Source organism: Muscardinus avellanarius (genome assembly GCF_963383645.1).
Source record: "Muscardinus avellanarius genome assembly, chromosome: 11".
Classification (NCBI taxonomy): Eukaryota; Metazoa; Chordata; class Mammalia; order Rodentia; family Gliridae; genus Muscardinus; species Muscardinus avellanarius.
This window is the reverse complement of record NC_137797.1, coordinates 92,754,204-92,770,229: the sequence shown is the minus strand read 5'-3', so window position 1 is coordinate 92,770,229 and position 16,026 is coordinate 92,754,204. Positions and strand designations below refer to the sequence as shown.

General features: G+C 41.1%; 1 protein-coding gene across 2 annotated transcripts in view; it reads right to left on the bottom strand.

The window, feature by feature from the left end:
* Positions 1-14,968, bottom strand: part of BCL2L13 (BCL2 like 13) — a gene marked incomplete at both ends in the record, with an annotated part of 57,317 nt that extends 42,349 nt beyond the window's left edge. For both annotated transcript variants that reach the window (XM_080705842.1, XM_080705843.1), the window contains one exon: positions 14,848-14,968. In XM_080705842.1, coding sequence (XP_080561968.1) covers positions 14,848-14,968 — 121 coding nt within the window. The remainder of the gene's footprint in view (positions 1-14,847) is intronic.
* Between the last annotated feature and the right edge of the window lie 1,058 nt (positions 14,969-16,026).

The window sequence follows — 16,026 nt, the reverse complement described above, 5'->3', positions numbered from 1 at the left end:
CAGCCTCAAAAGTAATGGGATTAAAGGAATGTATCACCATGTCCAGCAAGCAAAATATCTTCTAATCAATGGTTCCTAAAACTGGAGCCCACTGAAACTGCCTAAAGGCTGGGTGTGGTAGAAGCTGGAGGAGCAGCAGCATAAGTTTGGAGTGAGCCTGGGCAACGTAGACAATGTCTCAAAATTGTTTTTTAAGAGGGCTTTGGGAATGTAGCTTAGTGGTACAGTGCTAGTCCAGGTGTGCAAGGTGAACAGTCCAATCTCTAGTTACACACATACACACACACCCTTTAGAACATATTAAAATACATACCCCAGGCCCCAGCATGGGGTATCTGCTTCTGTCGGTCTCCAGAGTGCTCCATGATCTTTCTTTAATAAGTATTCAGGACATTAGCTGCAGCAAGTTAACTCTGCAGACCACAAACTTTAACCAAATATAAAATATCTACTGAAGATACAGACAACAGGGCTCAATTACCCATTAAATAGTAAAAACAAGCCAAGTGTAGTGGTGCACACCTGTCATCACAGTTAAACTGACACAATATAGCCGGGCGTGGTGGCGCACGCTTGTCATCCCAGCATTCCAGAGGCTGAGACCAGAGGATTCCTGTTTGCAGACAGTCTCAACTACTTAGTGAGGCCCTCTGCAACTCAGTGAGACCTTGTAGCAAAATAAAAAATAAAAAATAGGGCAGTGGGTGTAGCTTGGAGGTCAAATGCCCCTGGGTTCCATCCCCAGACCCGCAAAAAAAATTAAAATAACACATACAAGCAAATTCCAAGGTAGCCAACCATAATGGCAGTTTTCAGGTGTTAATGCTTCTGCTCTCACAGACCTCCCATACACCGGGAGAGACTAACGGAAGACAGATTTAAGAGCCGGGCATGGTGGCACACACTTGTAATCCCAGTATTTGGGAGGTTGCGACAGAAGGATTGCAGGTTCAAGGCCAGGCTCAGCTACTTAGTACGACCCTGTTTCAAAATAAATAATAAAAAAACAGGCTAGGGGTATAGCTTGGAGGTAGAATGCCCCTGGGTTCAATCCCCAGTACAGCCAAAAAAAGTAAGAAAAGAATGAAATAGTACCATCTCCAGGAATAATATAAATCACAATGTATGTGGATGTGCATGTGTGTGTTTTATTTTGTTGGTACTGGGGATTAAACCCAGGGGCATTCTACTTCTGAGCTATACCCCAAGCCTATCTTATTTTTATTTGGAAACAGGGTCTTACTAGGTCGATGAGAGTCTCACCACTTCTTGAGGCCTGCAATCCTCTTCGTCTAAGTGACCCAAGTATTGGGATTAGAGACGTGTGCCATGTGCCCAGCTTATAAATAACAATTTGAACACCGGGCGGGGTGGCGCACGCATTTAATCCCTGCGCTTGGGAGGCAGAGACAGGAGGATCGCGCAGGTTTGAAGTCAGCCGCGCTGGCTTAGGAGACCCTGTTTCCAAATAAAAAGTATAAAAAAATAGGTCTGGGAGTGTAGCCCGTAGGTAGAAGGGCTTCCAGAAACCCCAGTACCACCAAAAAAAAAATAAATAAATAAATAAATAAATAACAATTTGAAATGAGGTTATACAAATGAGGTTATGTTTTGACATAGCAATCTCTCAAAATTGATCTACAAAGTCAATGAAAACCCATCAAAATGGGGATATTTTTTCCCAGAAATGGGTAGGTCAATCCTAAAATTCATATGAAATTGCAATAGACACAATAGCTAAAGTAATCTAGAGGGAGAAAAGAGTTTGGAGGATTGTATAATTTTAAAACTTACTATAAAAGTACAATGATCAAGATAGTCTGCTAAAATAACAAGGCATAAAGACCAATGGAATTAAATTAAACTAAAAATAGATAAATAAGGTCAAATGATTTTTTTCAGAAGGGTATCAAAGCATTAAATGGAGAGCAAACTAACTTTATGAACAAGTAGTGTTAGGACAACTGCATATACCCACGCGAAACAGTTCAACCGAACCCCTGCTTCACACCACACCCCCCCCCAAAAAAAATTCAAAATGGCCCAGAGACATAAATTTAAGAGATAAAACTATAAAAAAATCTTACATGATTAGGCAATGCATTCTTAGATAAGACACAAAAAACACAAAAAATTAAAGAAAATGTACATAACTAGACTTTATCAAAATAAAAAGTTTTGTGTATCAAAGGATACTAAACCAAGAAAGTTAAAAGACACATCAAAAAAATAAAAAGAAAATATCCAGAAATCAAATATCTGATAAGGGTCTGGTATGCAGAACATATAAAATATTCTTACAACTCAACAATAAAAAAGATAACCCAGCCGGGCGTGGTGGCGCACGCTTGTAATCCCCGCGCTTGGGGGGCAGAGACAGGAGGATCGCGCAGGTTCGAAGCCAGCCGCGCGCACTGGCTTACGAGACCCTGTTTCCAAATAAAAATGTAAAAATAGGTCTGGGAGTGTAGTCCGGAGGTAGAAGGGCTTCCAGGAACCCCAGTACCATAAAAAAATAAAAATAAAAATAAAAAAAAGATAACCCAAATGATAAAATAGAAAAAAGATAGGAATACATATTTCTCCCAGATTACACAAATGGCTGGTAAGCATGTGAAAAGATGTTCAACATCATTAGCCATTTCAGGAGTGCAAATTAAAACCACAGGAGATACACTCAGTGAAATCACAGCATCTCCACTAGGATAGCTATAGACAAATTATGAATAAAGCCAGAGGTGGTGGCGCACACTTTTATTTTTATTTATTTATTTTTTTTGGTGGTACTGGGGTTCCTGGAAGCCCTTCTACCTCCGGGATACACTTCCATGGGCTACACTCCCAGACCTATTTTTTACATTTTTATTTGGAAACAGGGTCTCTTAAACCAGTGCGGCTGGCTACGAACCTGCGCTATCCTCCTGTCTCCGCCTCCCAAACACGGGGATTACAAGCTTGCGCCACCACACCCGGCTTGGCGCACACTTTTAATCCCCGCATTTGGGAGGTAGACACAGGAGAATCGTGGTTCAGCTACTTAGTGAGGCTCTCTGCAATTCAATGAAACCCTATTTCAAAATAAAGAATAAAATATAGGGCTGGAGCCAGGCGTGGTGACACACGCTTGTAATTCTTGCACTTGGGAGGCTGAGACAGGAGGATCACGCAAGTTCAAAGTCAGCCTCGGGTACTTAGTGAGGCTCTTGACAACTTAGTAAGACCCTGTTTCCAAATAAAATAGAAAATAGGTCTGGGAGTATAGCCTAGAGGTAAAAAGCCTCTGGGTTCTAACCCCAGTACCACACACACACTACACACACTATATATATATATAAATTTACACACACACACACACACACACACACACACACACACACACACAGATATGGGGCTGGGGGTGTGGTTCAGAGGTAGAATGTCCATGGGTTTCAACTCCAGTACTGCAAAAAATAAATTTAAAAAAAATATATATATATATATATGAATAACAGTGGGGCATGGTGGAACAAGCAAGCCTATAAGCCCACATTGGGAGATGGAGACAGGAGGACAGGTTCAAAGCCATTCTCAGCAAATTAGCAAGATCCTATTTCAAAATAAATGAAAAGGGCTGGTGGTATAGTTTAGAAGTTGCCTTCAACCAAGGGGGGGATATATATATATATATACACATACATACAAATAACAAGTGTTGGCAAAGAGATGGATGAACTGAACACAAATACATTGCTGATGGGAATGCACACTTCAGAAGACAGTTTAGCAGTTTCTTAAAAAACTACACACTACACATACCCCATGTAAGCCAGCAATTGGGCTCCCTGGTATTTACTAAAACAAGTTGAAAATGTTCATCTGCGTGAAAACTTACACACAAATATCTGTAGTAGTATTTAGGATTGCCAAAATTTGGAAGCAACTAATATTCTTCAAAAGGTAAATGAATGAAATATCACTCAGCAATAAAAAGAAATGCGAGCCAGGTGTGATGGTATAGGCCTGTAATCCTAGTACTTGGGAGGCTGAGACAGCAGTGCAGGTCCGTAGCCTTCCGCAACTTAGTGAGACCATGTTTTAAAGTAAAGAATAAAAAGACAACAAGTTCTAAAAAAGCACAGAAGAGCTCCTGTCTCCTGTGCACTAGGAGAGCTCTCCTGCCAAGGCCTCTTACACCCTGAAAATGGACTCCTGCTCGAAGTTCCTCTCCGCCTCTCCTTGGTCAGGAGCACCTCTCAGCTGCTGAGCCCACACTGTCTGCAGTAGTGTGGACGCCACCCCCCCCACACACACACACACACAGATGAGAGCCTCCACCTCTGGCAGCCTCCCGGCCCTGACCTCACCTGTCCCTAGCCACAGCATTTCAAGCACTGGTGCTGGGGCTGCACAGTGGGGAGCTGGCTCTGGGACGCCTGCGTTTGGAGCCTCACTACTGGTTATGCCGGGAACGCTTCTCTGAAGCAGCAGCTCTTCTGCATCATTCCGGGCATGGTCCTCTAGGGGCCGTGGGCTCTTCTGCCTGACTGTGGCCCTTCTCACCCTCTGGGCTAGTGAAGGAGAAGTCTGCACTTCCCACTCCTCCTCCCTGCCTTGTCTGCCCTGTGTGTTCCTTTTCCTAGACCTCCCTGAGCACCCTGGGGAAAGTGGTTGGCTTGGGGTTTGACCTAGGAAAGACAAATAAATACTGTATCAATAAGAAAAAGTGTAGCAGGGTTAACTATTTATGGAAAAGTTTGTATTCCCAATACATGACTTAGTTAGGAAATAATGTGTCATAAGTAATATGGCAGAAATCCCGAGTCATGAATAGCAGCTATTTTTCCATTTTTATGAACTTGAAACCAAACCCTACCCACATTACACCAATAAGCGTCAGAGCAGATCCTACTTATAAAAACAAGGAATAGAGCCCAAGCACCACCTGTAATCCCAGTACTTGGGAGGCTAAATCAGGAGGATTTCACATTTGAGGCCAGCCTCAGCATCTTAGCAAGATCCTGTTTAAAAAAAAAAAATAGGGCTGGAGATGTAGCTTGAAGGTAGAATACCCCTGGGTTCAATCCTCAGTACCCTCCCCAAAAAGCAAGGCAGTTCTATTTTACACAGTAGAGAACAAATAGGATAGCAAAACAGCACTGTTGGCACACAAATGTTTGTATTTATGTATACATATTTTGCACTTGGACTTCCAAGGCTAGAGAAACCCAGCGCATCCCTTTTCATCCTCTGTGCCTTTCTGCCCTTGGACTGTGGGAAGACACAGCAAGTGTTCCCGAGGCAGAACGAGCGCCCAAGGCAGCACCGTGGCAGCAGAGGCCAGGCCTTCGCCAGGCGCTGAGCCTGCCTGCACCTTGCTCCTTGGACCAGAAGTGTCTCAGCATCCAGAAGGGTGTGAAACAAGTGTTTAATTGTTTACATATTCCCTAGTCTCAGGTATTTTGTTATAACAGCACAAAGACAATGGAAAATACGTTAATTAGGACAGGTTGAGTTATATACTGCAGTAATAAACAAGCCAAAAGTTTTAGTCACTTAACTAAAAGATCCATTTCTTTTTTTTTATTTTGGGGCTGGGGCGGGTACTGGGGATGGAACTCAGGAACATTCTACCACCAAGCTACAACGCCAGTCCTATTTTCTTCTTTTTCTTCTTCTTCTTCTTTTTTTTTTTTTTTTTTTTTTTTTGGGTGCCATCTCTGAGCTACACTTCCAGCCTTATTTTTTATTCTTTATTTTGAAACAGGGTCTAAGTTGTGGAGGGCCTCACTAAGTAGCTGAGGCTGGCTTCGAAATTGCAATCCTCCTGTCTCAGCCTCCCAAGTACTGGGATTAAAGTGTGTACCACCACATCTGGCTAAAAAGTCCACTTCTCCCATCCACGTACTAACCAGGCCCAAGTGAGACCCTGTTTCAAAATAAAAGATAAAAATGCAGATAGAATGTCCCTAGGTTCAATCTCGAAACAAAAAAAAAATTTTTTTTTAAGTCCCTTTCTCCCTCATTGTTACCTGGGGAACAGGAAAGCAGGGAGACTGATCCACAGTCACTCAGAAACCCAGCCTGCTGGTGGTTCTGCCACCCTAATGATGCCATTAGGAATATAGGTTCCCTTCCTATCCACACACATACCTGAAGCCAAGGGGGAAAGAACAGGGAAAAGGCACACTGGCTCTTAAGTGTTAGGGCCTAGAAGTGACACAGATCACATCTACTTTTACTGGGAGTACTAGTCACATGGCCCTACCTCAACATAATTTCCTATGGGCCCAGGAAGGAGAGAATTAGACATACATAAGCACTAGGCATTACTACACAGGAGCTATCAGTCTAGAACAGTATGAGTGGAAAAAAAAAAGGAGGCAGGAATAATCATAGCTTATTTAAAGAACAAGTTAGTAATGGGCATGAGACACAAAAGATAATGCAATCAGATCATGGAAACCAAGGGGAATTTTCTAGAACAGCCTTGGGTAAAAGGGATCATCTACAGCTTTTTTTTCTTTTCTTTTTTGACAGTAATAGGAGTTGAACTCAGGGATGCTCTACCACTGATCTATATCCCAACTCCTTTAACGTTGCATTTGCACAGGGTCTTCTAAGTTGTCTAGACTGGCCTTGAACTTGCAATGTTCCTGCCTTGGCATCCGGAGTAGCTGCTATTACAGGCATGTACCACCATGCCCAGCGTCTGCGGCTCTCTTATGAAATAGGCAATGTTACGAAGTCCAATCTGACTGCAGCATGCATGATGGAGAAGATATAAATAAAGAAGAAGAAAAATGAGGAAACACTAGAAATCATTTAATTTTGAAGCAGTTCTTAAAAGAAAGATGGGAAATAAAATTGAAACAAATGATAAGCGCTAACAAAGAAAGAGGACAAGAAGAAGTGGTAAGATCTAAAGGATAAGTCCTGTTCCAAGCCTGAGTTGCAGGTGGTATCACTAAAAAATTACTGGAAGTCGGGCGTGGTGGTGCACGCTTGTAATCCCAGTACTTGGGAGACTGAGACAGGAGGATCACATGAGTTCGAAGCCAGCCTCAGCTATTTACTTAGTGAGGCTCTCAGCAACTTAGTGAGACCGTGTTTCCAAATAAAATATAGGTCTGGTGTGGTGGTGCACGCTTGTAATCCCAGCATTTGGGAGGCTGAGACAGGAGGATCATGGTTCGCAGACAGCCTGAGCTACTTAGTGAGGCCCTTTGCAATTCAGTGAGACTCTGTTTCAAAATAAAGAATAAAAATAGGGCTGGGGATGTAGCTCGGAAGTAGAATGCCCCTGAATTCCATCCCCAGTACCATAAAAAAAAAAAAAAAAATTACTGGAGCCATGCGTGGTAGCGCACGCTTGTAATCCCAGTACTTAGGAGGTGGAGGCAATATGATTGCAGGTTTGTGGCTAGCCTCAGCTACTTAGTGAGACCCTGTTTCAAAATAAAGAATAAAAAATAGGGCTAGGGGTATAGCTCAGAGGTAGAATGACCCTGGGTTCCATCCTAAGTACTAGGGGGGGCGGGGGGGGGGGGACAGGGCAAAGATATGGCTCGGAGATAGAATGCTCCTTCAGAAGCTAAGGCAGCAGGATTTCAAATTCAAGGCCTGCCAGGCGTGGTGGTGCATGCTTGTAATCCCCACGCTTAGGAGGCGGAGACAGGAGGAGACAGGCTTAAGAGACCCTGTTTCCAAATAAAAATATAAAATAGGTCTGGGAGTGTAGCCCAGAGGTAGAAGGGCTTCCAGGAACCCCAGTACCACACACACACAAAAAAAAGCAAATAGGCAAAAATAATAGGGGTTAAAGGAGAAGATGAATAGAGGTTAAAGGAAAAGACGAAAAACTGAGTTCTAGATCTAGGCTAATATTGTAGCCAGTAGCCATACATGGGTCTTTTAAGTTCAACTAAAAATTAAATAAAATTTAAAATTCAAGCCGGGCATGGTGGCATACCTTGTAATCCCAACATTTGGGAGGATAAGACAGGAGGATCATGGTTCTTGGACAGCCTCAGCTACTACTACTTAGTGAGGCCCTTTGCAATTCAGTGAGACCCTGTTTCAAAATAAAGAATAAAAAACAGAGTTGGGGGTATGTCACATGGAGGTAGAATGCCCCTGGGTTCCATTCACAGTACCTCAAAAAAAAAAAAAATTTAAATTCAGTTTCTCAGATGGGCTCAGTGGCACAGGCTTGTAATTCTAGTACTTGGGAGGCTGAGACAAGAAGATTGCAGGTTTGAGGACAGGCTCAGCAAGTAGTGAGACTCTGCAACCTAGCAAGACACTGGTTTAAAATAAAAATTAAAAATATATATAGGGCTGAAAGTGTAGCTTGGAGGTGAGTTCAATTCCTAGCATCACCAAGAAAAAATCTGGATTTCTCTTTTTTTTTTCGTGGTACTGACGTTCCTGGAAACCCTTCTATGTCTGGGCTATACACTCCCAGACAAATACTTTTTATATTTTTATTTGGAAACAGGGTCTCTTAAGGCAGCACGGCTGGCTTCAAACCTGCGTGATCCTCCTGTCTCCACCTCCCAAGCGTGGGGATTACAAGCGTGCACCACCATGCCTGGCAAACTTTGGATTTCTATAAAGCACTCTACATTTCAAGTATTCGATTGTCACATTCCTACAATTTGAACACAACACATACTGAACATTATTGTCTTTGGGTAAAGATCTAATAAATTGTGCGTTTCTCCACTTCTTGGGCTATAATCAGAGAAAGATTTTGGAAAGAAAACAAAACTAGAACTAGAATAGTAAACTTTTAAATAGTCCATAAGCCACTGAAGGTTAGTTGTTTTCACACTGCAACCAGCAAATCTGGTGAAGGTTCAAAATGTCCTTTAGTAGGGGAATTAAACAAGCTCTCATAGTTTCCATAAGTAGTAAATGGTGCTACCTATTTCCATACAATGAAATGCATGCCATCATTAAAAACAACATAGGTATTTATTTATAGACAGGAACATATTCAAATATATTAACTTTTCTTGGCGGTACTGGGGATGGAACCCATGGGCATTCTCCCTCTGAACTACATCTCCAGCCCTATTTTTTATTCTTTATTTTGAAACAGGGTTCCACTAAGTTGCAGAGGGCCTCACTAAGTAGCTGAGGCTGGCAGCAAGCCTACAATCCTCCTGTCTCAACCTCTCAAATGCTGGGATTACAGGCCTGCACCACCTTGCAGGCTCAAAGATATTAATTTTTTAAGTGTTACAAAGTGGCACATACACAGTCTCAGAGTCTCATTTCTTTTTTGTGTGTGTATGTGATATTGGGGAATGAACCAGAGGGCATTCTACCTCTGAGCTACATACCTCAACCCTATTTTTTTTTTTTTTTTTTTTTTTGCGTGTCTGGGGATGAAACCCAGGGACATTCAACCTCTGAGCTACACCCCCTGCCCTATTTTTTATTCTTGATTTTTTGTAACAGGACCTCACTAAGTAGCTGAAGCTGACAGCAAACCTGCGATCCTCCTGTCTTAGTCTCCCACAGTACTGAGATTACAAGAGTGCACCACCATACCTGGTTTATTCTTTACTTTGAAACGGGATCTCACTGCAGTCTCGTTTCTCTGTGGTATAAAATCAAACTATATACAAAAATTTGAGAACCAATTACTAAAATCTTAACAGTTCATGATTTCCGTGACAAAATATATAGGATTTTTTTCCTTTCATTTTGGTTTTAAAAATACTTTCAAATATATATGTACCACACATATTTATTTAAAGAAAACAAATGTTTTAATTAAAAATGAAGAACGGAAGTGACAAGCTGACCCATATGGGCTTAATATTTAAAAAAATTAGTCCACATGTGGTGACACATACCTATAATGCCAGCTATTTGAGAGGATGAGGCAAGAAGATTGCACATTTGAGGTTAGCTTGAAGAACTTGGTAAGATCCTGTCTCAAAATAAAATTTAAGAGCCAGGTGTGGTGGCTCATGTTTGTAATCCCAGCATTTGGGAGGCTGAGACAAAAGGATCACAGCTCGTGGACAGCCTCAGCCACTACTAAGTATGGCCCTTTGCAATACAATGAGACCGTTTCAAATAAAGAATAAAAAATAGGGTTGGGGGTGTAGCTTGGAGGTAGAATGCCCTACGTTCCATCCCCAGTACCGCAAAAAATAAAAAAAATAAAATTTAAGACGGACATGGTAGTATATGCTTGGAATCCCGGTACTTGGGACCCTGAGACAGAAAGACTACAGGTTCCCAGCTAGCCCCAGAACTTAGAGATACTTTGCGACCTAGTGACACCCTTTCTGAAAATAAAAAATAAAATAGGGCTGGGGCTGTAGCTCATAGGTAGAATGTCCCTGGCTTCAATCTCCAGTACCACAATCAATCAATCAATAACTTTAGCCGGCCGTGGTGGCACACACTTGTAATCCCAGCATAGGGAAGCTGAGACAGGATGATCGGGTTCGCAAACAGCCTCAGGTACTTAATGAAGTCCTCTGCAACTCAGTAAGACTCTGTTTCATAATAAAGAATTAAAAAATAGGGCTGGGATATAGCTCAGAGGTAGAATACCCCTGGGTTCAATCCCTAGTACTGCAAAGAAAAAAAAATTGCAATTTACCAAAATTTACCAAATTTAGCAATTTACCAAATGTATACGATGCATCAAAAGCAGTACATACAGGGAAATTTGTAGCATTAACTGCATACGTTTTATTTTATTTTATTTTATTTTTATTTTTTTATTTATTTTTTTTTTTCGTAGTAATGGAGTTCCTGGAAGCCCTTCTACCTCCGGGCTACACTCCCAGACCTATTTTTACATTTTTATTTGGAAACAGGGTCTCCTAAGCCAGCACACGCGGCTGGCTTCGAACCTGAGCGATCCTCCTGTCTCTGCCTCCCAAGCGCAGGGATTACAAGCATGCGCCACCACGCCCGGCAACTGCATACATTTTTAAAAATCTAAATCAGTTATCTAGGCTTCTGTCTTAAGAAACTAAAAAAACCCAGGCACAGCAGTACACAATTGTAATCCCAGCATTCGGGAGGCTGAGACCAGAGGATCACAATTCACAGACAGACTCAGCTACTTAGTGAGGCCCTCCACAATTTAATGAGACCCTGCTTCAAAATAGAGAGTAAAAAACAGGGCAAGGGTTGTAGCTCGGAGGTCGAATGCCCCTGAATTTTATCCCCAGACCCGCAAAAAAAAAAAAAAAAAAAAAAAGGAAAGAAAGAAACTAGAAAAAGAACAAACTAAATCTGACATAGAAAAGGGAAAAAATAAATAAAAACTGGAGCTGAATCATTAAATTGAAAACAGAAAATTAGCACAAAAAACCTATGAAGCCGGGCATGGTGACGCACCCTTGTAATCCCCAGGCTTGGGAGGCTGAGACAGGAGGATCGCACAGGTTCGAAGCCAGCCTCAGCTACTTAGTGAGGCTCTCAGCAACTTAGTGAGACCCTGTTTCCAAATAAAATATAAAAAATAAGTCTGGGAGTATAGCCCAGAGGTAGAAGGCCCCTGGGTTCCATCCCCAATACCACCAAGAAATTAAAAAATTTAAAAAATAAAGAATAAAAGATAGGGCTTGGAGATAGAGTGCCCTGGTTTCCATCCCCCGTGCCACCAAAAAAAAAAAAAAAAAAAAAAAAGAGATATCAAAAGTCTCATTAACTTTAGAAAGGTAATCAAGTATACTATGAACAATTATACAACCACAAATTTGATAATCTAGATGCAATGTATAATTTCCTTGAAAGATACAATCTACCAAAAAATACAAATACCATCTGAATAGGCCTATATTTTATTTGTTTGTTTGTTTGTTTGTTTGTGGTACTGGGGATAGAACCCAGGCTTTCTACCTCCAGGCCACACTCCCAGACCTATTTTATATTTTATTTGGAAACAGGATCTCATTAAGTTACTGATAGACTCACTAAACTGCTGAGGCTGGCTTCAAACCTGCATGATCCTCCCATCTCAGCCTCCAAAGTACTGGAATTACAAGTGTGCACCACCACACCCAACTGGGCCTATATTTTAAAAGAAACTGAATTTATAACCTCTTAAAACACAAAAAGCATCTGGCCCATAGGAAGTCATCAATAAATTCTACCAAACATTTAGGGAAGAAACGACACCTATTGCATATAATCTCTTTCATAAGGTAAAAGCAAAGGGAATGTGTCCTACTTAATTTACTGAAACCCTACCTGGCTGTAGGTATTCTTTATCAAGTTGAAATAATTTCTCTGTATTCCTACTCCACTGACAGTTTTTGTCATAAATAGTTTGTGGGTTTTCTTAATTATTTTCTGCATCTATTGACATGATTATGTGATTATTTTCTATTTGTTGTACTAGGGATTGAACCCAGGGGCATTCTACCTCCAAGACAGCCCTATTTTATTTTTGTGGCACTGGGTATGGAACCCAGGGGCATTCTACCTCCAAGGCACATCCTCAGCCCTAGTTTTTTAGTCTTTTTTTGAAACAGGGTCTCACTGAGTTGCAAAGGGTCTCACTGAATAGCTGAGGCTGTCCATGAACTACAATCCTCCGGTCCCATCTCCTGAATACTGGGATTACAAGCTTGCGCCACCACACCCGGCTTATTTTATTTTTATTTATTTATTTTAATACTGGAGATTGAACCCAGGGGCATTCTACTTCTGAGCTACATCTCCAGCCTTATTTTATTTAATTTTTATTTTATTTTTGCGGGTCTGGGGATGGAACCCAGGGACATTCGACCTCCGAGCTACACTTTCTGCCCTATTTTTTATTCTTTATTTTGAAACCGGGTCTCACTGAGTTGTGGAGGGCCTCACTAAGTAGCTGAGGCTGTCCCCGAACCCCAATCCTCCGGTCTCAGCCTCCCGAATGCTGGGATTAAAAGTGTGTGCCACCACGCCCGGCTAATTTATTTTTATTTTTTTATTTTTTGATGGTACTTGGGGTGGAACGTAGAGGTTTTCTACCTCCAGGCTATACTCTCAGACCTATTTTATATTTTATACTGAGTTGCCCTCACTAAGTAGCTAAGGCTGTCTACGTACACTGATAGTTCTATCTCGGCCTCCCAAATGCTGGGATTATAAGCATGTGCCACCATATCCGCCTCCAAAAATTTTTTTTAAAGGGCTGAAAGCTTAGCTTAAAGGTAGAGTACCCATACATTCAATTCATAGGTACTTAGTGAAGCCCTTTGCAACTCAGTGAGACCCTGTTTCAAAATAAAGAATGAACTGGGTGTGTGGCGCACGCTTGTAATCCCAGCACTTGGGAGGCTGAGACAGGAGGATCACACGGGTTTGAAGCCAGCCTCAGCTACTTAGTGAGGCTTTCAGCAACTTAGTGAGACCCTGTTTCCAAATAAAGTATAAAAATAGAGCTGGAGGTGTAGCCCAGATGTAGAAAGCCCCTGGGTTCCATCCCCCATGTTAGGATACTTTCTGTCATCTCTCCTATTGGAATCCAACCTTTCTCATTTCTCAACATTCTCCCTTCTTAAGCTAGATAAATAAGACATCCAATAGACAAATAAGAACTACCTCCATGGCTACAGTAGAAATTTATGGATAAAATATTTTAGAAAAGCTGAGTGTGATGACACATGCCTGTAATGCCAGTATTTGGGAGGCTGAATCAAGAGGACCATAGGTTTGAGGACAACTCCAGCAACCTAGCGAGACTCTCTTTCTTTCTTTCTTTCTTTCTTTCTTTCTTTCTTTTTTTTTTTTTTTTTTTGGCGGATCTGGGGATGGAACCCAGAGGCATTTGACCTCCAAGCTACATCCCCTGCCCAATTTTTTATTCTTTATTTTGAAACAGGGTCTCACTGAGTTGCAAGGGCTTAAGTAGCTCAGCTGTCCACGAACTGAGATCCTCCGGTCTCAGCCTCCTAAATGCTGGGATTACAAGTGTGCACCACCACGCCCAGCTTAGCGAGACCCTATTTCACAAAAAATAAATAAAATAGCTGGGCATGATGGCACATGCTTATAATCCCAGCATTTGGGAGGCTGAGACAGGAGGATCTGGGTTCGAGGCCAGCCTCAGCTACTTAGGCCCTCCACAACTTAGTGAAACCTTGTTTCCAAATAAAGAATAAAAAATAGGGCTGGAGGGTGTAGCTTGAAGGTAGAATGCTCCTGGATCCTATCCCCAGTACTGCAAAATAAATAAATAAGTAAGTAAATAAATAAATAAATAAATAAGTAAATAAATAAATAAAATAGGGCTGGGAATATAGCTTAGAGGTGTAATGACCCTAGGTTTAACCTCCAGTACCACAAATAAAATAAAATATTAAAGAAGATGTTACATCTTAATGAAGACTAATTTAGAATCTTCTGTTTTAAACTTGGTTTGACAAACTAAAGATGAATGAATACCACTTCATAATACAAAAAAATTGTGCTAAAATCTCTAAGAGTCTTTCAGACACATGAATTTGTTGTATAAATATATCACTGAAATAAAGTCAATTAAAGAATTTATATTGTGAGCTTTAAAATAATTATGTAATTTAATTATATCATATAAAGTATAAAATCTCTAAAACAGATAGATTCCTATTAACATGTGTGCAACATGCTTTTTTACCTGTAATAATGGCAATCATTTCAAATATCAAGCTCTCAGAAAACATTAAACGTAGTTGATTCTCATTAAAAGTAGTTGCTTCCCACTCCCTGTGTCAGGGGAGTGAGATGGGGTAAAGGGCAATTCTTTACAGCTTATACTTGACCTTACAACCATAACTACAAATCGCTTAGCGACAAATACTTCTATACATGATGTCTTCGTTACAACTTAATATAACCACCATAAGCCAAAGATAATACCTTGGGGTGAGGGAGCATGTTGCTCTTGCAGCTTCTCCTGAGGTAGGAGTCCCAAGTAGCTGAGAACAACATACTTTGTTTCATAGTGAAATCCTAGAGGCACAGTAGTAGAGGACGCCATTGAATTGGCTGGCAGAGCTCCCAAGCTGTCTACTTACAGATGTGTAAAACCTAAAAACAAAAGGTTTTCAGTTTAAAGTTTATTACATGCCAGTACATTTTACCATTGATTCCAATTACTCAACTAAATGCCAAAATAAATCTCAAATTTTTCTTTAAAGTAATCTTTTAAAATCTAAGTATTTAGCTGGACCTAGTGACACATGCCTATAATCCCAGTACTTAGGAGGCTGAGACAAGAGGTTGCAGGTTCAAAGGCCAGCCTCAGCAACTTAGACTCTGATCCAAATTAAAAAAAAAAAAAAAAAAAAAAATAGGGCTAGGGATGTAACTCAATATCAAGTACAAAAATAAAAATGGAGCCGAGTGTGGTGGCGCATGCTAGTAAACCCAGCATTCGGGAGGCGGAGACCAGAGGATTGCAGTTCGTGAACAGCCTCAGCTACTTAGGTCATTCGCAACTCAGTGTTTCAAAAACATAAAAAGACTAAAAAGTAGGGCTGAGAGTGTCGCTTGGAGGTAGAATATCTCTAAATTCCATCCCCAGTACCAAAAATAAAATAAAATAAAAATGTAACTATTTGTGGCATACACCTGTAACCTCAGCTACTCTGGAAGCAAAGGCAGAAAAATCTCAAACTTGAGGCTAGCCTGAGCAATTTTGCAAGACCCTGTCTCAAAGTATATTTTTTAAAAAGTACTGAAGATGTAGTCTAATGGTAGAGCACTTGTATAGCATGTATAAGGCCTTGGTTCAATCCCCAGTATCACAAAAGAAAAAAGGAAAAAAAGCAGGTCACGGTATCACGTGCTTATAACCCGGTACTTGGGGGTGGGTATGAGACAGGCAGCCTTGTCAATCCAGCAAGACCCTCAGCAACTTTGGGATAACCTGCTTCATGTAGTTCAAGGTATATTAATTCTAGGTTCAATGCCTAATACCATAAAAAAGTAACTAATTTACATTCAAATGGAACTTTGGGTTTTGTTTTGGCCTGTTGCTTTGTTACAGTACTGGGTACTGAACCCCAGGGCACTCTACCACTGAGCTAATTCCTC